General features: G+C 51.7%; 1 protein-coding gene across 12 annotated transcripts; it reads right to left on the reverse strand.

Annotated features, from left to right (window-relative positions):
* Positions 1-191: 191 nt before the first annotated feature.
* On the reverse strand, positions 192-15,985 carry Ccdc120 (coiled-coil domain containing 120). 12 transcript variants are annotated; one of them, XM_074064067.1, is made up of 12 exons: positions 15,591-15,985; positions 13,434-13,541; positions 7,081-7,123; positions 6,756-6,846; positions 6,480-6,613; positions 5,510-5,650; positions 4,882-5,173; positions 4,437-4,499; positions 3,943-4,117; positions 3,713-3,811; positions 1,754-2,668; positions 192-1,266 (listed from the first exon to the last, which is right to left on the reverse strand). In XM_074064067.1, exons 4-12 carry the CDS (start codon positions 6,802-6,804, stop codon positions 1,152-1,154), a joined length of 1,983 nt encoding a protein of 660 aa, XP_073920168.1. In that variant the 5' UTR covers positions 6,805-6,846; positions 7,081-7,123; positions 13,434-13,541; positions 15,591-15,985; the 3' UTR covers positions 192-1,151. The 12 variants fall into 12 exon arrangements, with proteins under 12 accessions (XP_073920168.1, XP_073920164.1, XP_073920170.1 ...); XM_074064063.1 differs by having other exon boundaries at positions 7,024-7,123; XM_074064069.1 differs by lacking the exon at positions 13,434-13,541.
* Between the last annotated feature and the right edge of the window lie 2,643 nt (positions 15,986-18,628).

An 18,628-nucleotide genomic window follows, 5' to 3' on the forward strand; every position in this document is an offset into this window, starting at 1 on the left:
TACTTAGGAAACAGAGATAAGGAAAAGTTCCTCGAGATCCTACCTCAAAAAACAACCATCACAAAAAAGGGCTGTTGGAGTGGCTCAAGGTGTAGGCCTTGAGTTCAAACCCCAGTACCACAAAAAAAAAAAAAAAGGATCTGGACTTTAGAGATGTGGGTCCCTGAGGCAAAGCAAACAGAGGAGCAACATGAGTTCAGTTTCCAATTTATTATAGAAATCCCCTTCCAGTGTGGATAGTGTCTTGGGCCCAGATCCATTGGTACAAAAAGAAAAGTTTAACACCAGGTAAAGGGGGTAGAGGAACCCCCAGCTGCAGAAAGTCACAGACAGGTATCATAGAAAACACAGCTTGTGTGAATTCCTTTAAAAAGTGGCAAATGGAAGAAAAGCCAAGGAGGACGTGATGTGACGTGACCTGTGACCAGACGTCACCTGAGGATTTCACTGGCATCTGGTTGCCAGGTTCAACCACCAAAACATCCCATACCCGGTGGCTCAGCCGCATGCCAACCTTCAGTAGGGCCTCTTGATTGGGGACGATCTGCACAGAGGCCACAGCCCCAGACAGGGACAGGGGCTCCTTCAGCCCCCCACCCATACCTTTATCCTTCCCAACGTGGGCACAGAGCCCACCTAACCAACTGCCTTGGTAGTAGGTGGCAGGGAGTTCTGTTCATATCAGTCTCTTGGCTGCCCCAAACAAGGCCCGAAGACCCTACATGGTCCTTTTTATTTATTGAGGACCATATAGGATTCCTGAATGGAACAGGCTGGGCATGGGGACAGGAAAGAACCCAACTAGGATGAGATCACAGTTTCTCTTTTATATATAAAATGCCTAGTGTTGGGCAAAGACAGTGAATACTAAATCACAACTGTAAACAGAAATGGAGGAAGGGGCTTAGAGTCCCCACAACATCAACCCTCCCCTTTGAAGCTAGCTGAGGTCCCCCAGTCCCCAGCACAGTGTGAGAGGAGAAGCAGGGGATTGGACACCTTCCTGGGCCCACAGGGAACCAGGGGCCTTGGAAGATCAGGTTGGTGCCCTCCAGGACTGAGAGCAACCACATCCCAGGACTCGGCGAGGTCAGCTGTGTGCTCTCCAGATGGAGTCATGCCCAGGCCAACAAGGGGCATGTCAGGAGGGGTCACACCAGTGTCCCTGGGGTTTGGGGGTCAGAACTGGAAGACTGCTCCCCCTCTAGTGTCAGGTCACTTAAACGAGCGTTCAGCTCCGGGGGGTACAGGAAGTCCGTGTAGTATCTTTAGAAGGGACAGCAGGAATCCGGAAGACAGGTGGGGAAGACGGAGAAGAGAGGAAAAGACAGACAAGACACAGAAAGAGAGAGGAAAAGAGGCTCGTTAAAGAGGTGGAGGCAGGCACAGGACAGCACCTTCAGGCTCCCAAGCATGGGGCACAGAGAAGAGAAGAGAAAAGCAAGGGGCACATTTGTCCCTTCCTCCCAGTACCCTGGCTTCAAGGCTCATTTCCAGCTGCCATGCACTGGTTCAAATATTAAAATCCTTCTATAGTTTGGGAAAGAGCTGTTGTGACCCACGATCCCCCTCCATTGGGACTCCAAGGACTAATAATACAGGTCAGGCCCACTACAGCAACCCTGTATCAAGAGTGCAGCTAGTTTCCTTATGGTCCCGGTTATCAGCTATCATGACTAGCTGCTCCCTGGCCTGGATATCTTTGCCATCTGCCTCAAGAGACCCCTACCCATCACTGAAAGCACCCCCATACCTGCCGGAGACAGGGGGCGCCGTGAAACTCCTTGAGTGCGGGATTGGCGCCTGGCTGGGGGTCCCGTATAGCCCCTGGCCCACCTCATAGCAGCGGGCATGGAGGAAGGGTGGGTGTGGAAGGCCCACGTGCGGGAGCATAGGCCGTCGCTGGGGCCCCATGGCCAGTCCCGAGTTCCGGATGTACCAGTCCCGCAGCCCCTCCAGGGCGAGGTTCTTGTGGCCACTGCGCTCACCAGCCGGGGGGATCCGGGTGGGTGGGGGCATCCACAGCAGAGGGTTTGGATGCACCTCCGGCCCCTCGGCAGCTTCCAGGGACAGGCCACAGGGCTTGGAACGGGTAGCACGGGTGTGGGGGTCCTTGCTGCGGAGGAGGGGGCTGTTGCCGTCAGGTGCATACATGGGTGGTGGGCCGGGAAGCATGGCGAGGAGCCCATCCCGGCGGGAGAGGGGTCCTGGGACCTCAGCTGCAGACAGCAGCTCCCCCCAGCCTGCCCCGCCACTACCTCGGGGCAGGCCGCGGTCCAAGGAATAGTCCAAGAGGAAGTCTCCACACACAGGTGGGAACCTGGGGGCCCCGCGAGAGGCAGGGGCTGCTGAGCTAGGCCGGGCAGCCCGTGGAGGGTCTGGGGGGCCAGCTGTGCGGGAAGAGAAGGCAGGGGTTGGTTGGGGGCGCTCATACAGCACCTCACTGCTCTTGCAGACCGGGGGACCGGCAGCAGGGGGAGCCAGAGGGGCAGGCGGGGAGCCAGCTCCCCCAGCAGCTGCCCGGTCCACCAGCAGGGCCTCGGAGCTGTTGCTGCGGCGGGTGCGAGCTGCGAATAGCGAGGCGCGATCGGAAGCAGGGTCCGCCCGGGGGAAGCCCATCTGGGAGTCCTGACTGCCGGACCACTGGCGAGAATGGAGGCCTTCCGGTCTGGGGTACAGAGGAGGGGTAACAGGAGTAGGGTCAGAAAAATCAGGCATGTGGCCTGAGTGCCCTCCCCACCCCATCTCTTTTTGAACCTCCTCTTGCACGACTCTAAAATGAGCTCAGGATTAGATGTTGTACTATGAAGATATAATGTAGTGGCAGGTAAAGGGCAGTGAGGTCTGGTCCCAGACTTGAGGCCATAGGGGTTGGAAATGCTTAGGGATTGGGGCTGCTGGCTCCAAGGGAGATGTGAGCATCTGTCTGGCTTATGAGAAAGCTAGCACAGGGCTCTTCCTTGTACACCTGGCCCCTGACCCCCTCTCCCCCCAAGGCTCTCTTGCAGGCGGGGGGGGGGGCTCCCTACCTCCAAAAGGAAGTCCTAGTCCTCAGGCCTGAAATTTAACACCTGCCTGAACTCTGTCCCATACTGTGTATGAACTGCCTTCAAAAGATCACCCCAACAGCCAGGAGGAACAGAATGCGGTCCCACCAGGACAGGGATTTTGTTTTGTTCGCAGTCTGAGAAAAGTGGGCACTTGAATATTTACTTATGAAACAGTATAGTGGTTAAAAGCAGACTCTACAGGCAAATTTGCCTGAGTTCAAATACCAGGACTTCGGTTTCCTCACAAGTTAACTAACCATTTGTGCCTCAGTTTCCTTATCTATAAAATGGGAAAGACAATACCACTCCCTCAGAGGAGCCTTGTGATGAAAATTAATTAATATCACAAAAAGCACACAGTAGGCACTCAGTACATGTTAACCAGAGCTTATGCCTGTATCTTTCAAAGGGAGATATTATGCCTATTTCATAAATGAGGAGACAAAGATTCAGAGGAGGGAAATGACTTTGTCCAAAAGGTACAGAAAGCCCATACTAAAGCCTCCAATTCCCACCCTCTTCTCACCAAGACAACTTCTGTTCACCTTGCAAGGTCCAGATGCTCACGCCCCACACCTCTTACTAGTCGTTCCTCAACACTTCCAGTTAGAACTAACAGTTCCCTCCTCTGATCCTCAGACCCACCCTCAGAGTCCCCTTACTTGCAGAGCTGGGGGCCAGTGCCCCGGGTGAGGACAGGGGTGGCAGGCACACTTCGCCCCTCAAAACTGGAGGCACTCCTGGGCAGCGAGCGTGTGGGGCTAGACAGAGATGGGCAGGCCCAGGTCGGGGCCCAGGTTAGAGACCACACCCAGCAGCAGGCCCTCCTGCCAACCCAGGCTCAGGATCCCATTCCTGCTCCTGGGGAAGTAGGGAAGGGGCTCACTCTTACCTGGTGGGGCTGGCCACAGAATTGCGCCGGCTCTTCAGATCGCCATAAATATCTGACGGGGGTGGTTTCCATGGGGCTCGCCGCTCGGGGCTCCCCCCAGATACTGCCCGCAACTGGTCCCAGGCCTTTGGTGGTGAGGGGCGCTCAGCCAGAGAGAAGCAGCTGCGGGGCTCCTCTGGGTGGAAGCAAAAGAGTGGAGTAGAATTCAATGAAGGGGCCCAGGGGGGCAGGAAAGGTTGGAGCAAACAAAGAGGGGGTGAATACTAGGATAGGTCAAGCAGACTCAGGGACAAAGCAGGGCAGAAAGGGGACAGGAGGAGCTAACAAGTAGGTCCCAGTGCTGAGGGGGCAGGACTGAGGTGATGTGAAGAAGATGGGAGCCCATAGGAAGATAGGGCATGGCTAAAGAAGTAGGTGAGGGACTAAACAACACAGAATGTTCTAAGGGAACACAGGAGGGAGCTGGGGCCAGTTTTGGGGGTAGGGGTCCTCACCATTATCATGGCTGGCCCCAGACTCTGAGAGGGAGCTGCTCTCCGAGTGTAGAACTACATCCTCTACAGGTAAAAAGAGGAAAACCGGCCTGTCATTCCCAAGTCCAGGCCCAGACACCATCTCCTTACACCACTGCATGGGCTCCTCTGCTTTGCCTGCCTTCTGCACCTTCATCCTGTTTGCTCCCCAAATATTCACCTTTACATAAATGGAAAACCGCAGCGGGCTTGTGTCTCCACCTTCCTGTGTCTACTGATCAGTCCTACCCTTGCCCTTGAGCTAGTTTGTCACAACTCTCCTTACTGGGTGGGTCCTTTAAGGTCCACCTCCCTCTCGGCCTTTGCTGGCTGCTCACCCATCCTACCCCTACCACCCACTTTGGCCAGAGTTCACTCTCCAGTCCACCTTCCCACTCACTGGTTGGACGCCGGGGCCTGGGCTCACCTTGGCTGAGCTGAGCAAGGCGTGTGCCCAGGCAGACTCCCTGGGTGGTGATGAGTGCCCCCGTGGACAGTGGCAGTGGCTGGGGTGGGAGCACTGGGAGGCCGAGGTGGGCCCGGACATCCCTGAGCTGCTCCTCCAGCTCGTGCAGCCTCCGCAGTGCATCTGCCTGCACCTGGCGCCGGCGCCGCCGCTGTTCTGTGCTCAGCTCAGGGGCCAGGGCCAAGCGGCGGGCAGCAGCCGCAATCTGTTGCTGCACTGACACCTCACGCTCTAGGGCCTCAAGAGCCAGCTCCTGCACAGCCCAAAAGGGGTGGACAGGACCAAATGTTGGAAGTGACCAAGCATGGGGATCAGATGCTGGGCAAAGCCCATCTAAAACTGGAGGCCAGACCTCCTCTTTCTGGGGGTAAGTCTATTTATTCATCCTCTAGGGAAGGGCCCATCTTGATGGGGGACTAGGCCTGTTCATCTTCCTAAAGGTGGGAGGTCTGTTCTGCAGAGTTAGGGACCAACATCATACTGGGAACCCATTTCCCCAAGCCCTTTCCCTTCTCATCTTAGCCTCTCCCTCCCCTGGCCACAATCCCCACTCTGCCCATGCCTGCCCCTGCACCATCTTACTGCTCACCTCAGCAGGGCACAAAGAATGGTGTGATGGGTTGGGATGAGGTGGAGGGTAGGCGCGTGCTGCAGGGGGCCGACGGCGCACCAACTGGGGCCGTTCACCAGGCTCCAGTGGGCACTCAGGGGGCAGCTGTCCAGTCAGCTCCTGGAGGGTGAAGGGGGCAGAGATGACCACAAGTTAGTTGAGGGACAGAATAAGCAGTGATGATCCCAGAAGCTACAGAAGTCCTCCAAGGATCCTGACCCTGCTGGACACCCCACACATGTTATCTCTTCCCAAGCTCCCAATCAAGGCAGGTGAGCAATGTAGACTCTTAGCCCCTCAATGGCCCAAACCTCTGGGGCAGTGGGCATGGGAGGCTGGGAAACCTTCTTTAGAATCCAGAATTCTGTTTGCTTACTTTTTAAAAAATAGCATACATTAATAGTACAAGGAGTATTTGTCTGATTTTTGAGATAGGGCCTCACTATGTAGCTGGGCTGGCCTTGAACTTTCAATCCTCCTGCCTCAGCCTCTGAGTGCTGGGAATACAAGGATGCATTACTGCATCCCTCAGCATCTGCTGAGTCCAGAATTTTTTAGTTTTTATAAAAGCACAGCATATTACATAACACTCCCTTTGGGCTCTGGGGCTGCATGGTCTGAACCCCATTATTATTTCAGGAAAACTGTGAAGATATTTACACTCAGAGGGGTAAATCAAAACTATAAGTTGCCCCATGTCAGTTAAGGGTAGGCTCTGCTGCCAAATTTTGGAAACAGTTTTCATGTTTTGAGGTTTGTCAACAAGGGACTGTGGGTCTATATCATCATATTTTATTGATTCCAAGACCTCTCAGCCAAGCTTTGAGGAGACAGAGGGTGACATGGAACCTATAGCACAGATAAGTGGTGCAGCAACTGCCATTGTAGTCTGCCTACCTAGGGGCCCCTCACCCCCTCCTGCATGATACCCTTAGGGCCAGGCCCTCACCGCCTCCTGAAGACACACTTTCCGGAGCTCCTGAAGTTTCAGGCTCAGTGCCTCTTGTAGGGCCCGCTGTCTGTCGAGCAGCCCCCGAAGACGCTCTGACTTCACCTGGGGGGCAGCGTCTCCAAACAGGGCAGCTGAACACAGAGGAAGCAAAGATCAGTGAGACAGCCAGGACATCCTGGAGCAGCTGTGGGACCAGGGACCAACCCTTCCCAAGCAGGCAGGTGGAGACTCAAAGCAAGAAAGAGGCAGTGGAAGGGGAAACCAGCCACCCACCTGGGGCATTGAAGGTAGGAGAGCTGATCAGCTGACCTTTGACTTCCATCCTGGTGCTGTCGGGAGGCCGTGGCTGATGGCTGGACAAGACCTGGCAGTGACGCACAGGAGGCATTAAGGAAACACATCCCATGAAGTCCCAGTCCCCAGCCCAACCCAGGTTCTCATACTCTAGCTGGGAATATGGAGTCCCCTGGGCCCCACCCTCCTCCCAGGCCTGCCCTGTCCAGATTTTGTGTTGACATCTGGACCCGCTTGGCTCTGGTACCTTGGTTCCCTTCCCATTGAGTGGGGACACAGCAAGTGGGAAGCTGACCAGACTTACAACGCCTCCTCAGAGGCCCATGGGCCACAGCCAGAAGTCTTCCCTGGGGAGAGAGAATTAATGGTACATATTCAACCAAGTGTAACAACAGCAGGCACTTATTAAGCACCTGGACGCCCGCAACAGTTACCTGCTACGCTACAATGAATCTTCGCAACCCCTGGGGATGGGAGTTCTGTGATTATTACCCCTAGCCCTTTTACAGATGAGGAGAGGAAGGCACAGAGGTGAAAGGACTTGCCCACGGCCAAGGACACAGCTCCCTCATGAGCTCCTCAGTCTATCAGGCCTCAAGGCTTTTGCCCAGGCTGTGGCTGCGTGGAGTGCTGTTTTCAGCCTCTCACCATCCAAGCCCTGCTTCTCACTTATTCTGAGGCTAAAATGTCACTTTCAGAGGTAGCCCGTGTGATGTTCTCTCACAACTGCTGTCAGACAAGAGATTGTGCCTCCCCTGTACCTCCGTGAAGACAGGAAATATGTCTATCCTGTTGCATCAGTGTCCCCCACACCTGGAATACTGCTGCACACAGCAAGTGCCCCATGACAGTCTGTCTGCCGGCTGGCTGAACAAATGACCGAATAATCAAATGCTGAGGGAGCTGAGACAGGGTTCAAGCTCAGCTCTGTGAGTCTATACTTGTCCCAATTCCGTCCTGAAGCCCTGTTACAGCAAGGAGTGTACACTTGACCCCAGGTTCCCTCTAGCCCTTCTCTCAATCTGTCCCTCTCCTGAATCTAGCCTAGGGAAGTCACCCTGCTGGAATTTGTGAGAGGCGAAGTCCACAACCACAGATAACACACCACCTGCCTCCTGTCTCCTTCTCTACCTCAGAAGCCCTGGCTGACCATTGAACCTCCTTGGCTAGCCTCCAGCCCTTCTTCATCCTCTCCTCTGGAGTTTGCTCCCTCCCTCCCACATCCTGCTTGGTCCCCAGCTGGGCAGCCAGGTGACATCACCTCCTACCACCTGGCCTAACCTCCTTGGCAGGTGACTGGGAGGGACTCATGGGCCCACGGAGTTCCCATTTCAACCTACCTTGAACTCCACAGCTTGTCACGACATGGCATCCAGGTGTGGGGAAGCCCCAGGCAACCAACGAGGCCTGGCTTCAAACCCCTTCCCCATCTTTACATTGTATGACAGGGTATGGTCAAGCTGCCTACAAGGTATCCCATTTCTCTGAAGTCCTTTTACTGCCCCACAAGGGTCTGTATCCCTCCCTGGAAACACTCATGCACTGTCCTCAATATGACAGTGAGATTAGTCCCTAAGCTTTGTTACAAATGCAGGTACAGTATATGCTTTATAGCAGTCTCACAGGCCCACCCATCTAAGGCCTGGCCAGCACTACCCAACAAGACAGGGTTTTCCTGATGCCCCAGCTCAGCCTCCTCTGTCCCTCAGCTCCGGAAGCAGCTACTTTCCCAGGTCCTATTTGAGTTTGGGGAATTTTCACAGGACTCCCCTGAGCCTTCCTCCACCCCAACAGGAACTGCCCCCTCCCTCATGGGCCCCTTCACCCCATTCACCAAGCCGAGGTTGCCCCAGTCCTTCAGTCTTTGGAAGCTCAGAGCATCCTGGAAGTAAACTCAGGGTCCAGACAGGAATCCTCACTCCACCCTGTCAGCCTGACCTAGGGGACATAGCTAGGGCATGAGTCATGGGGTCACTGGGCAGGCTAGACACAGGGTCAACGCCCCATACTCCACACCTGGCTGCAGAACCTTTGCCTCCGCTCCCTCCACACAATTGCCTTGGGGACTAGGTCTGCCCCTACCCCAGCCAGAGATGGTAAGAAGGGGATCTCAGCCCCTAGGGCCCCACTGGCGACCCTGGGGCCCTGTCCTGTCACCTCGATGGGCTGCAGCAGGAGAGTGCAGAGGCCCCCCCCCACCCCAAGGCGGGCCCAGCAGGTTTTTCAGGTCTGCCTTTCTGACACCACAGCGGGGGAAAGAAATTCCTGGCTGTAATGACTGTTTACAACCAAGACACCTCACCTGGGTGGCACCCTAACACTGTCAGTGGGACCCCCATTTTCACATCCTGCCACCACTGAAGCAAATACACATTCCCAAAGTCTGAACGGCTCCCCAGCCTGCCCTATAGCCCCAGTTTTCATCACTCTAGGTAAACAAATGGGGGGACAGGCAGATGCCTGCGAAGTGTTTCTCAGCTGAATCTGGCCTTTTCTAAAGGTCTGGTGGGGGAGGCAGATGCTACTCTGGCAGCAGGGAAGGGAGAGAAAGTAAGGGGTGGGGTAGAGAGGGGCACACATGGTCTATTCTCCCCAATCCCTCCTAGAATCCATTTCCGGCCTAGAATTCCTTTGTGCCAAGAAAGGAAATTGGTCATTTTGGGCTTCACCCCTCCACTCAGGCCCTCCTTCTGTGCTGACCCCCCCCTCGCCCCCCCCATATGCTACTGGTATACAGCTCCCACAGACCTGGCTCTCTCTTGAAGGGAACTTCAGTATACCCTATTCCAGTCCCCAGTCCCCATGCCCCACACTCCTGAGCCCACTGTTCCCAGGTACTCACCACTGGCAGAGAGTGCTTTAGGGTAGCCTCAGGTACCTCAAAAAATAAAATAGTTGTCTCGACCAGGCCCTGGCTCTATGGGCAGTGGCAGTGAGCAGCAGTGCCGGATGCCTTGGCCTCCTCCCACTAGGTAATGGCCCAGCCTACCTGGCCAGGAACTAGGCCAGCCCACACCCTTTAACCCTTACCTGCCTGCTACCAGAGTTAGGGCCACTCCTGGGGAGGCAGCTTTAGGCCATGTCCCTCAGGGTTCCCAGCATGGCCAAAGAGAACCTGGAACTCTCTTCTCCCCCAGACACCTTGTAAAGAACTGGGAAAGGACAAGGACGGCTAAGAGTCGTGGGAGTACCACTGCCTCTCCTGCTGCCAGACTCCCAGAGGACCAGAGCCTGCCCTGCCAAGTTAGCACCTTGGGGCTGGAGAGATGTACAGCCATGGTAAGAACTGGGTTTGTGTTTCTCCACAGTGTGCATCACATTCCCGAGACCCCCACTCTTCCCTCCCAGGAGTGTTAAGAGAAGGACTTCAGGCAATTTCCCCTGTCAATCACTGGGATAACAGTCTTCCTAGTTGGGGACAGAGAAAGTCAATCTTTCCAAGGAAAGGCCAAGACCCCATTACTTTCTACAGATCCAGAAGAAATAATCCTAGGAAATGATCCACAGCTTATGCCCTACAAACCTGGGGGATGGCACAAACCCAGCTCCTCAGAGCCACTTTACAGATGGGGAAGCTGAGGCTGGTGAGGTGAAGAGGCCTGATTGAGATCAGGCTGCATAAGAACAGGTAAAATCAGAACTCAGGGATTGACAGATTGAGGCTACTCCTGAGGGAGGAGGAGAAGGAAGGGGGCTCAGGGTTCTTCACATTCTTGATTGGTCTCCTCTACTCCTTCCCCTCACCATTTTAGGGCAAGAGTCAGCTTCATGGCAAACAAGGAACTGGGGGCTCCCAGGCTCTATGATGCACAGATCCCCAACAACAGCACCTGGACTCTGGCTCTAGGCCTGTCCCAGCATACAACACACATCCTGTGCTCCAGGAGGGACCATCTGCTCCATGACCTCAGGGCCTAAGCCTAATCCAAGTCCCTGCAACACCCCATGGAGGACTGCTGGGAACAGATGAGTGTGGCAAATGCTCCCTCCCTCCCAACTTGGCAGGTGGGCCAAGCCTACAGAAGAACTCCCCCTGTTGCATGCTATTAAGGCCTCCAGCCATTCCTGCCCACCTTTCTTCCAGGGTATGAGATTTCCGGTGTGGGACACAAAGGACCTTTTCATCGCCTTGCCCCCACCCTCTTCTTCCCTCCTTCAATGCCTGGGCTGGTGGAGTTGTGGGGGAAGGGGGCAGGTGGGCAGCTAGCTGGGCGTTAGTGGCCTCTAGCCATGACCTCTCCCACCTCTGTGGGATACCAAGGATGGTGGGAAGAGGGATGTTTATAAAATCAGAGCCAAGAGGAAAAAGAGAATCTGGCTGGCAGTGCAGATTGAGTCTTGAAGCTTTGGTTCCCTCATTTGTAAATGGGCAAAGGGTAGGTACAGAGGCCAAGGAAACTTTGGAAGGCATTTGGAAGTGCAAGGAAACTCAAACTCTGTCACTAATGATGGTTAACAATAGTAAACTCACATACATGGAGGTGGATTGGTGTGGGGGAGAGCAGGTAACTGGACCTCCTAGGTCAGGCAGAATTACATTGGTCCATGATTCCAACACATTGCAAGACAGCACAACCTTTAAACCCCACCCCAGCTGGTCCTGAGCCTCATATGGGACCTCTGCAGCTAGTACATGGTGGGTATGGGGTTCAATTCAGCTGTCACTTACTGGGTATGTGACTGCTTGAACTAGTCACTTAACCTCTCTATGCCTCAATGTCCTCATCTGTTTGTCAATTGTTTTTGGTGGCACTGGGGTTTATCATCCTCATCTGTTAAATGGAATGACAATAACCATAATTAGCTCACAGGGTTGTTGCCAGCACTGAGTTGATACATTTGCAGCTCACTTGGGACAGCACTTGGCTGGCTCTAAGTTCTTAGTAGGTGTTGGTTGTGTCAATTACAAGTATTCTTCCCCACAGAATCCAATATGTATATTTAGATACTTTTTTGAGACAGAGCTGGTACCTGTCAGACTCACCTGATAATCTGAAACAGAGCTGTTTTCCCCCAGATAACCTTGTCTGAACGTTCACCATCCAAAATCGTGAACTAAATGTATTCAGATGCACTTGAGATAGGCATAGCTGGTTTCCTTCAGCCTCTAAACCCTCCCTCCTTGTCAAACCAGACACTTGAAACAGAGCTGTTCCCCTAATTCTCCAATCTTTCCCTCTTCAACATTAAAAAATGCAGGAACAGGGCCGGGCATAGTGGCATGGGCCTGTAATCCTAGCACTCAGGGGGCTTGAGGCTGGTGAGGACGTGAGTTCTAGGCTAGCATGGGCTACAAAGATGGTCTCCCCAAAAAAATGCAGAAACCAAACACTTTCAGATAAATTGTCAGCACTCTCACTATCCAAACACAGGAACTGAATTTTTATCCCTGGTACTGGGGATAGAACCCAGAGCCTTGTGCATCCTAAGCAAGTGACTACCACTAAACCATACCCCCAACCCCTGAATACATTTTTGTTCTCCCCAATTTATGACGGGGGGTGGGAATGGAGTTTGTACTCAGGGCTTCCCAGTTGCAAAGCAGATGCTTGCTTTGTCCTTTGCTGCTTGAGACACACCTTATTTCTACATTTTTTTGGCATTACTGGGATTTGAACTCAGGGCCTCATGCTTGCTAGGCAGGTGTTCTACCACTTGAGTCACTCGGCCAGCCCCAGTCCTACATTTTTGAATCAGAGTCATTAACCCTCATCATCTGAACTTCTCCTCCTATGTATGATACAAAAACAAAATACCTTCAGAAAACTTTGCTTGCTTTACTGTCTGAACTTCCAGAACTCTCCCTCTCTCAGGACTCAGCTACCAAATAGATTGGGACAGTGAGGAAAGCTTGGTTTGGTATTAATAGGTTTGGATAAATGTTTTGGATAAATAAGATGGGTCTGGCATTTATTATTCAAACTCACAATGCTGGCTGGTGGAGTACCTCAAGTGCTAGAGTGCCTGCCTAGCAAGTGTGAGGCCCTGACTTCAAGCCCCAGTACCACAAAAAAAAGATCTCTCAAACTCACAATTTTATGATAAATATATGAACAAAACAATAATTGAATAGCACATTATCCTCTTGCTACCCAAATTCTCCCCATCCATCCTCAAAATCAGGGAGGTTCAGACAGTAAAGGAATTTCATGATATTGTTACTACCTGCTGGGCATGATTTTTTTTTCTGTGATGCTTGGGATTGGGCCCAGTGCCTCACACATACCAGGCAAGAACTCTACTACTGAGCTACACCATAGTCCCCTCTCCCTTGAAGATGAGTCTTCTGCCTGGGCGCTGGTGGCTCATGCCTGTAATCCTAGATACTGAGGAGGCAGAGATCAGGAGGATGGAGATTTGAAGCCAGCCTGGGCAAATGGTTTGCAAGAGACCCTCAGTTCAAAACCCAGTACCACCAAAACCAAAAAAGGCGGGTCTCCCTGTATCGCTCAGGCTGGCCTTGAACTCCTGGGCTCAAGTGATCCTCCCACCTCAGCCTCTCTAGCAGATGGGACTACAGGTGTGTAACACTGCACCTGGCTTAATGAGCCTGATTCTAACATCCAGTGACCACTTGTGTTCTCCCCCACCCACACACACACACCAGACCCACAGCAGAGATGGGATGGACTTAGCACCAAAAGGTTTATTGCTTACTGCTAGCAGAAGATTTAAGTCCCTTCCTGCTTCCCATTTCTACCAAGTCCTGAAGCCCCTGATCGAGAACAGACTTCTTTCCAGGCAGAGAAAACAGGAATCATACACCTAGGATCAAGATCAGAGGAACGGGGTAATATAACCTAGAAGATTCTTACACACCCTGGGTCCCCTACCTCCACATATTGTCTCTACTTCTCTGCCTCCCCCACCTACCATGAGACAACCCCCAACACAGCAAGGCTAGAAACATGACCCCAACCTCTCAGACTCCCAGAGAGCCACTGAATAATTTAGGGTGTTCTTTCACACTTGGGGAGGGCAGGGGGCATAGGAACATTTCCAAGTCATCCTGGGGAGGTAAGAGAAATGCAAGCTCAATGTGAGATCACCCTGGTGGAGTTGGGGGAGGGAGAAGTCAAATACGAAACCCCATCAGCCACACAAACTCACAAGACTGCCTGCTCCCGTTAAAGCGTTCAGGAGTACTTCAGAAGCCCTGGGAACAACAGAACCTTCAAGTTCAGGAACAGGATACAAGGAGACCCCCATCCTGGACTCAGGAGGAATGGGAAGGAGGTGTTAGGAAGGAAGATCTGAACAAGGTGAAAGGGGTCTAGGGTTTGGATGGGATGAAAGGACAGGACAGGAAGGAATGCAGGGGATAAGACAGAAAGAGTCATCACAGGATGGAGGTCAAGATGCAGGACAGGACTGGGGATGTGGTTTAAGTGGTAGAGTGCTTGCCTAGCAAGCATGAGGACCTGAGTTCAATTCCCACCCACCCTCCTTTTTTTTATACTGCAAAAGCAAAAAAAAAAAAAAAGTAAGGGGCTGGGCACAATGGTTCACGTCTATAATCCTACCTGGGAAGCAGAAATAGGGCGGATAGACATTTGAGGCCAGTCTGGGCAAAAACTTCACAAGACTCTATCTCAACCAATTAAAAAAAAAAAAGCTGGGAGTGGTAGTTCACGCCTGTCATCCCAGCCAAGAGGGAAGCAGAAGATTGCATGCAGGCCAGCCCAGACATAAATGTGAGATCGTATCCCAAAAATAAATAACTAAAGCATAAAGGGCTTGGGGGCGTGGCTCAAGTGGTACAGTACCTGTGTAGCAAGTGTAAAGTCCTGAGTTCAAACCTCAGTGCCACCAAAAAAAAAAAAAAAAAAAACCAAGCAGGACAGAGGACTGGAGTGTAGCTCAAGTGGTAGAATGCTTGCCTAGTATGTGTTCAAGAGTTCAATCCCCCAGTACCGCAAAAAAAAAAAAAGAAAGAAAAGAAAAAAGAAAAAGAAAGAGGGCAGAGAAAGAACAGAGTGCTGGCCAGTGGATGAGATAGAGTGGGTTCAGGACAAGAGAAAAAGTACAAGAAGGAGAAGAAACAGCAAGGCAGGGGTCAAGACCAGTACAGAGCAGGAGCCAAAAGACATGCTGGGACAGGCCAAACCAGTGGTCAAGGGAGGAGATAGGGAAAAGGGCAGGTTCAGGATGGAGGTCAGGAACAGGAAAAGACCAGGACAGAATGAGGACAGAAATGAGGTGGTGAAAAGAGAGAAACAGGACAGGGTTAGGGACAGGGGCAAGAGGCAGAAGAGGATGTCTAAAGGTGGTCAGCCAGGAGGGAGATCAGGAGTTGAGAGGGACCAGAGGGACAAGTGCAGGGTGGGGAGAAAGTACAGAAGTCAGAGGTCAGGAATCTGAATAGAACTGGATCAGATTGGGGTTAGAGGGACAGGACACTTGAATGGAAGGGGATAGGCATTTCAGGGGCAGGTCAAGCATCAGGATAGAAACAGGTAGTATTGGACAGTGCAAAATGGACTTCGGAGATGGGACAGAGTCAGGCACGGACCAAGTTAAGGATCCTGAGGTGGATTTGGGGGGGTCAGGACTGGATTTAGGCGGACAATACAGGGGTTGCCGATCACACTAGGCCAGAATACAGTTAGGTCAGGGGTCGGGCGCAAAGTCCTGAGGGCAAGGCTGGCAGGAGTTCGGGGTTATAAAATGTAGTCAGGTCAGACAGGGGTTAGGGGTAAAGGCACAGGGTTAGAGGTCGCAGGTGCGCAAGCAGGTACATCCTTGTGGGCGTTTCCTGGCCTTCACCCCGCCCGGTCCCCTTCAGTATTCCCATGGTGGGGGTTTGTTACTTACCAAGGGTCCTCACGCCGCAGCGCAGGCGGGGTGGAGTGTAGGCCAGCAGGGGCAATGGGCGCGCCCCTCCCTAGCTGTGCCCTGCTTGTCCCCGGGCGAGCGCTTACTCCCCTTCCGCGCCCTGACCGTGGGCCGCGGTCTGCCGCGCGAATGTTAGCTGTGGGGGCCAGACGCTAGACCCCCGGAGGATGGGAGAGGGGCACCGGCCCCGCCACGGGCGGTGGACCCGATCCCCCACCTTTAATTCGAGTCGGTACGCTCCTGGAGGCACGGCCACCTCCGCCGATGAGCGCGAGCCTTGGGGGTGAGGGGGAGGGAGAACGAAGGGGGCGGGGCGCGAGACCACAGCAGCGGCGGAGACGAAGTGCGCAGGCGCCAGCTCGGATCTTCGCTTTTCCTGCCCTGGGAGCGCCAGGAGCAAAGAAGCTGGGAGCGCGTGCGCACACGCTTTCTTGAGGGCAGCAGAGCCCTCCCTCGCCCAGGCCACGCCCCTCAGTGAGCAGGCTGACGCCCCTCATCCCAAGTCATCCTCCCCGGACTCCCGAGCAATAACCAAACTGCTCTCTATAAGCCATCATTGCACCTCTAAACTCCCCCAACGACCCCCTGTGTCGTCTCCCAAATGTCCCCCTAATGACCCTCCATCATCCTCCAAATTATACGCCGAAGTATTGTGTATGAATCTCAAGCAGTACCTCCAGTTCACACTCCATGGACACCCAAGCTGCACTAACACACTACTCACTCTCCATTAACCTTCAAAGCACACCATGTTGATCCCAGCTATACCCCTAAATTACCCTCCATGAATATTCAAATAGCACGCAAAAAATATTCATAGACCCCTCCTAATGCATCCCAAATCACTCTATTTATCTCTGAATTTCAACATCCAAACCATCTTCCACCATCCCCCCCCACACACACGGTATTCCTAAACTACTGTGCACTGATCATAAACAGTACTGTCCCTTCAATCCACTCTTTATTGACACTCAAGCTGTACTAATAAACTACCTTCCACTACCCCAAAGTTGTTCCCCCAAAACCATCTGCAACCAGCCCTGAAACTACTAACTTCTAAAAAGCACTTCTATTTTATTTATTTATTTGCAGTGCTGAGAACTAAACTTAGGGCCTTGAGCATGATAGGAAAGTGTTATACCACTGAGCCACACACTCAACCCCAAACATCACTTCTAACTCACTTTCCAGGGCTGGCAGAGTGGGCTCAAGTGATAAAACACCTGCCTAGCAAGCGTGAGGCACTGAGTTCAAGCCCCAGTGCTGCGAAAAAAACCAAACTCACTTTCCAAAGCACCATCCATTGACCCCAAAGTACTGTCCTGTGTTCTCCAAACCATTCTTTACTGATCCCCAAAGTGCTATATGACAGCCTCCAACACCACCCTAAAAATTTTGGGCCACTGAAATATGATAAAGATGCTCCCTACAGCAAGATGGTTGGTGATTATTTGGAGACATAATCCAAAATGTGCCACCCAAACCCTCCAATCACTCTACCTGCACCCCAAATTCAGGGACCCAAATTACAAAGCACTCTCCAATGATCTTTTCTTAAAACAATTTAATTAAGATACAATTTATATACTATAAAAGTCATCCATTTTTAAATATGCTTGACAATTTTAGTAAATCCACTCAAGTGTGCATCAATCACTATAACTCAGTTTTAAAGCATTTACAACATTCCATGAATATCCCTCTAAAAAAAAATAAAAAAAAAAAAGATCCCTCATGCCTGAATATAGTTAATCCTCATTCCCATCCCCAGCCTAGGTGACCACTATTCTCCTTTTGTCTCTATAGATTTGCCTTGTCCTGGACATTTTGTATAAATGCAAATGTGAATTCTTTGTTTTTGGCTTCTTTTACTTACCATAAGGTGTTTTTTGTTTTGTTTTGTTTGTTTTTTGGCAGAACTGGGGTTTGAACTCATGGCCTCATGCTTCCTAGGAGGCACTCTTAATGCTTGAATCTCTCAGACAGCCATTTTCTTGTGATGGGCTTTTTTTTTTTTAATTTTTTTTATTATTCATATGTGCATACAATGTTTGGGTCATTTCTCCCCCCCTCTCCCCCTCCGTTCCCCCACCACCACCCCCTCGCTACCCGGCAGAAACTATTTTGCCCTTATCTCTAATTTTGTTGAAGAGAGAGTATAAGCAATAATAGGAAGGAACAAGGGTTTTTGCTAGTTGAGATAAGGATAGCTGTACAGGGAGTTGACTCACATTAATTTCCTGTGCATGTGTGTTACCTTCTAGATTAATTCTTTTTGATCTAATCTTTTCTCTAGTTCTTGGTCCCCTTCTATTGGCCTCAGTTGCTTTTAAGGTATCTGCTTTAGTTTCTCTGCGTTGAGGGCAACAAATGCTATCCAGTTTTTTAGGTGTCTTACCTATCCTCACACCTCCCTTGTGTGCTCTCGCTTTTATCTTATGATCAAAGTTCAATCCCCTTGTTGTGTTTGCCCTCGATCTAATGTCCACATATGAGGAAGAACATATGATTTTTGGTCTTTTGGGCCAGGCTAACCTCACTCAGAATGATGTTCTCCAATTCCATCCATTTACCAGCGAGTGATAACATTTTGTTCTTCTTCATGGCTGCATAAAATTCCATTGTGTATAGATAGCACATTTTCTTAATCCATTTGTCAGTGGTGGGGCATCTTGGCTGTTTCCATAACTTGGCTATTGTGAATAGTGCTGCAATAAACATGGGTGTGCAGGTGCCTCTGGAGTAACCTGTGTCACAGTCTTTTGGGTATATCCCCAAGAGTGGTATTGCTGGATCATACGGTAGATCAATGTTTAGCTTTTTAAGTAGCCTCCAATTTTTTTCCAGAGTGGTTGTACTAGTTTACATTCCCACCAACAGTGTAAGAGGGTTCCTTTTTCCCTGCATTCTTGCCAACACCTGTTGTTGGTGGTGTTGCCAATGATGGCTATTCTAACAGGGGTGAGGTGGAATCTTAGTGTGGTTTTAATTTGCATTTCCTTTATTGCTAGAGA

This window comes from Castor canadensis, chromosome X (genome assembly GCF_047511655.1).
Source record: "Castor canadensis chromosome X, mCasCan1.hap1v2, whole genome shotgun sequence".
Taxonomy (NCBI): domain Eukaryota; kingdom Metazoa; phylum Chordata; class Mammalia; order Rodentia; family Castoridae; genus Castor; species Castor canadensis.

Bases quoted from the DNA above. Each gene is read 5' to 3' on its own strand.
- Ccdc120 (XM_074064069.1), bottom strand. From the start codon at position 6,804: ATGGAAGTCAAAGGTCAGCTGATCAGCTCTCCTACCTTCAATGCCCCA. The intron at 4,500-4,881 runs GTGAGCCCAGGC...TTTTACCTGTAG, and splicing joins CCTTGCTCAGCTCAGCCAAG to AGGATGTAGTTCTACACTCG. The intron at 3,812-3,942 runs GTAAGAGTGAGC...ATCTCTGTCTAG, and splicing joins TCTGTGGCCAGCCCCACCAG to CCCCACACGCTCGCTGCCCA.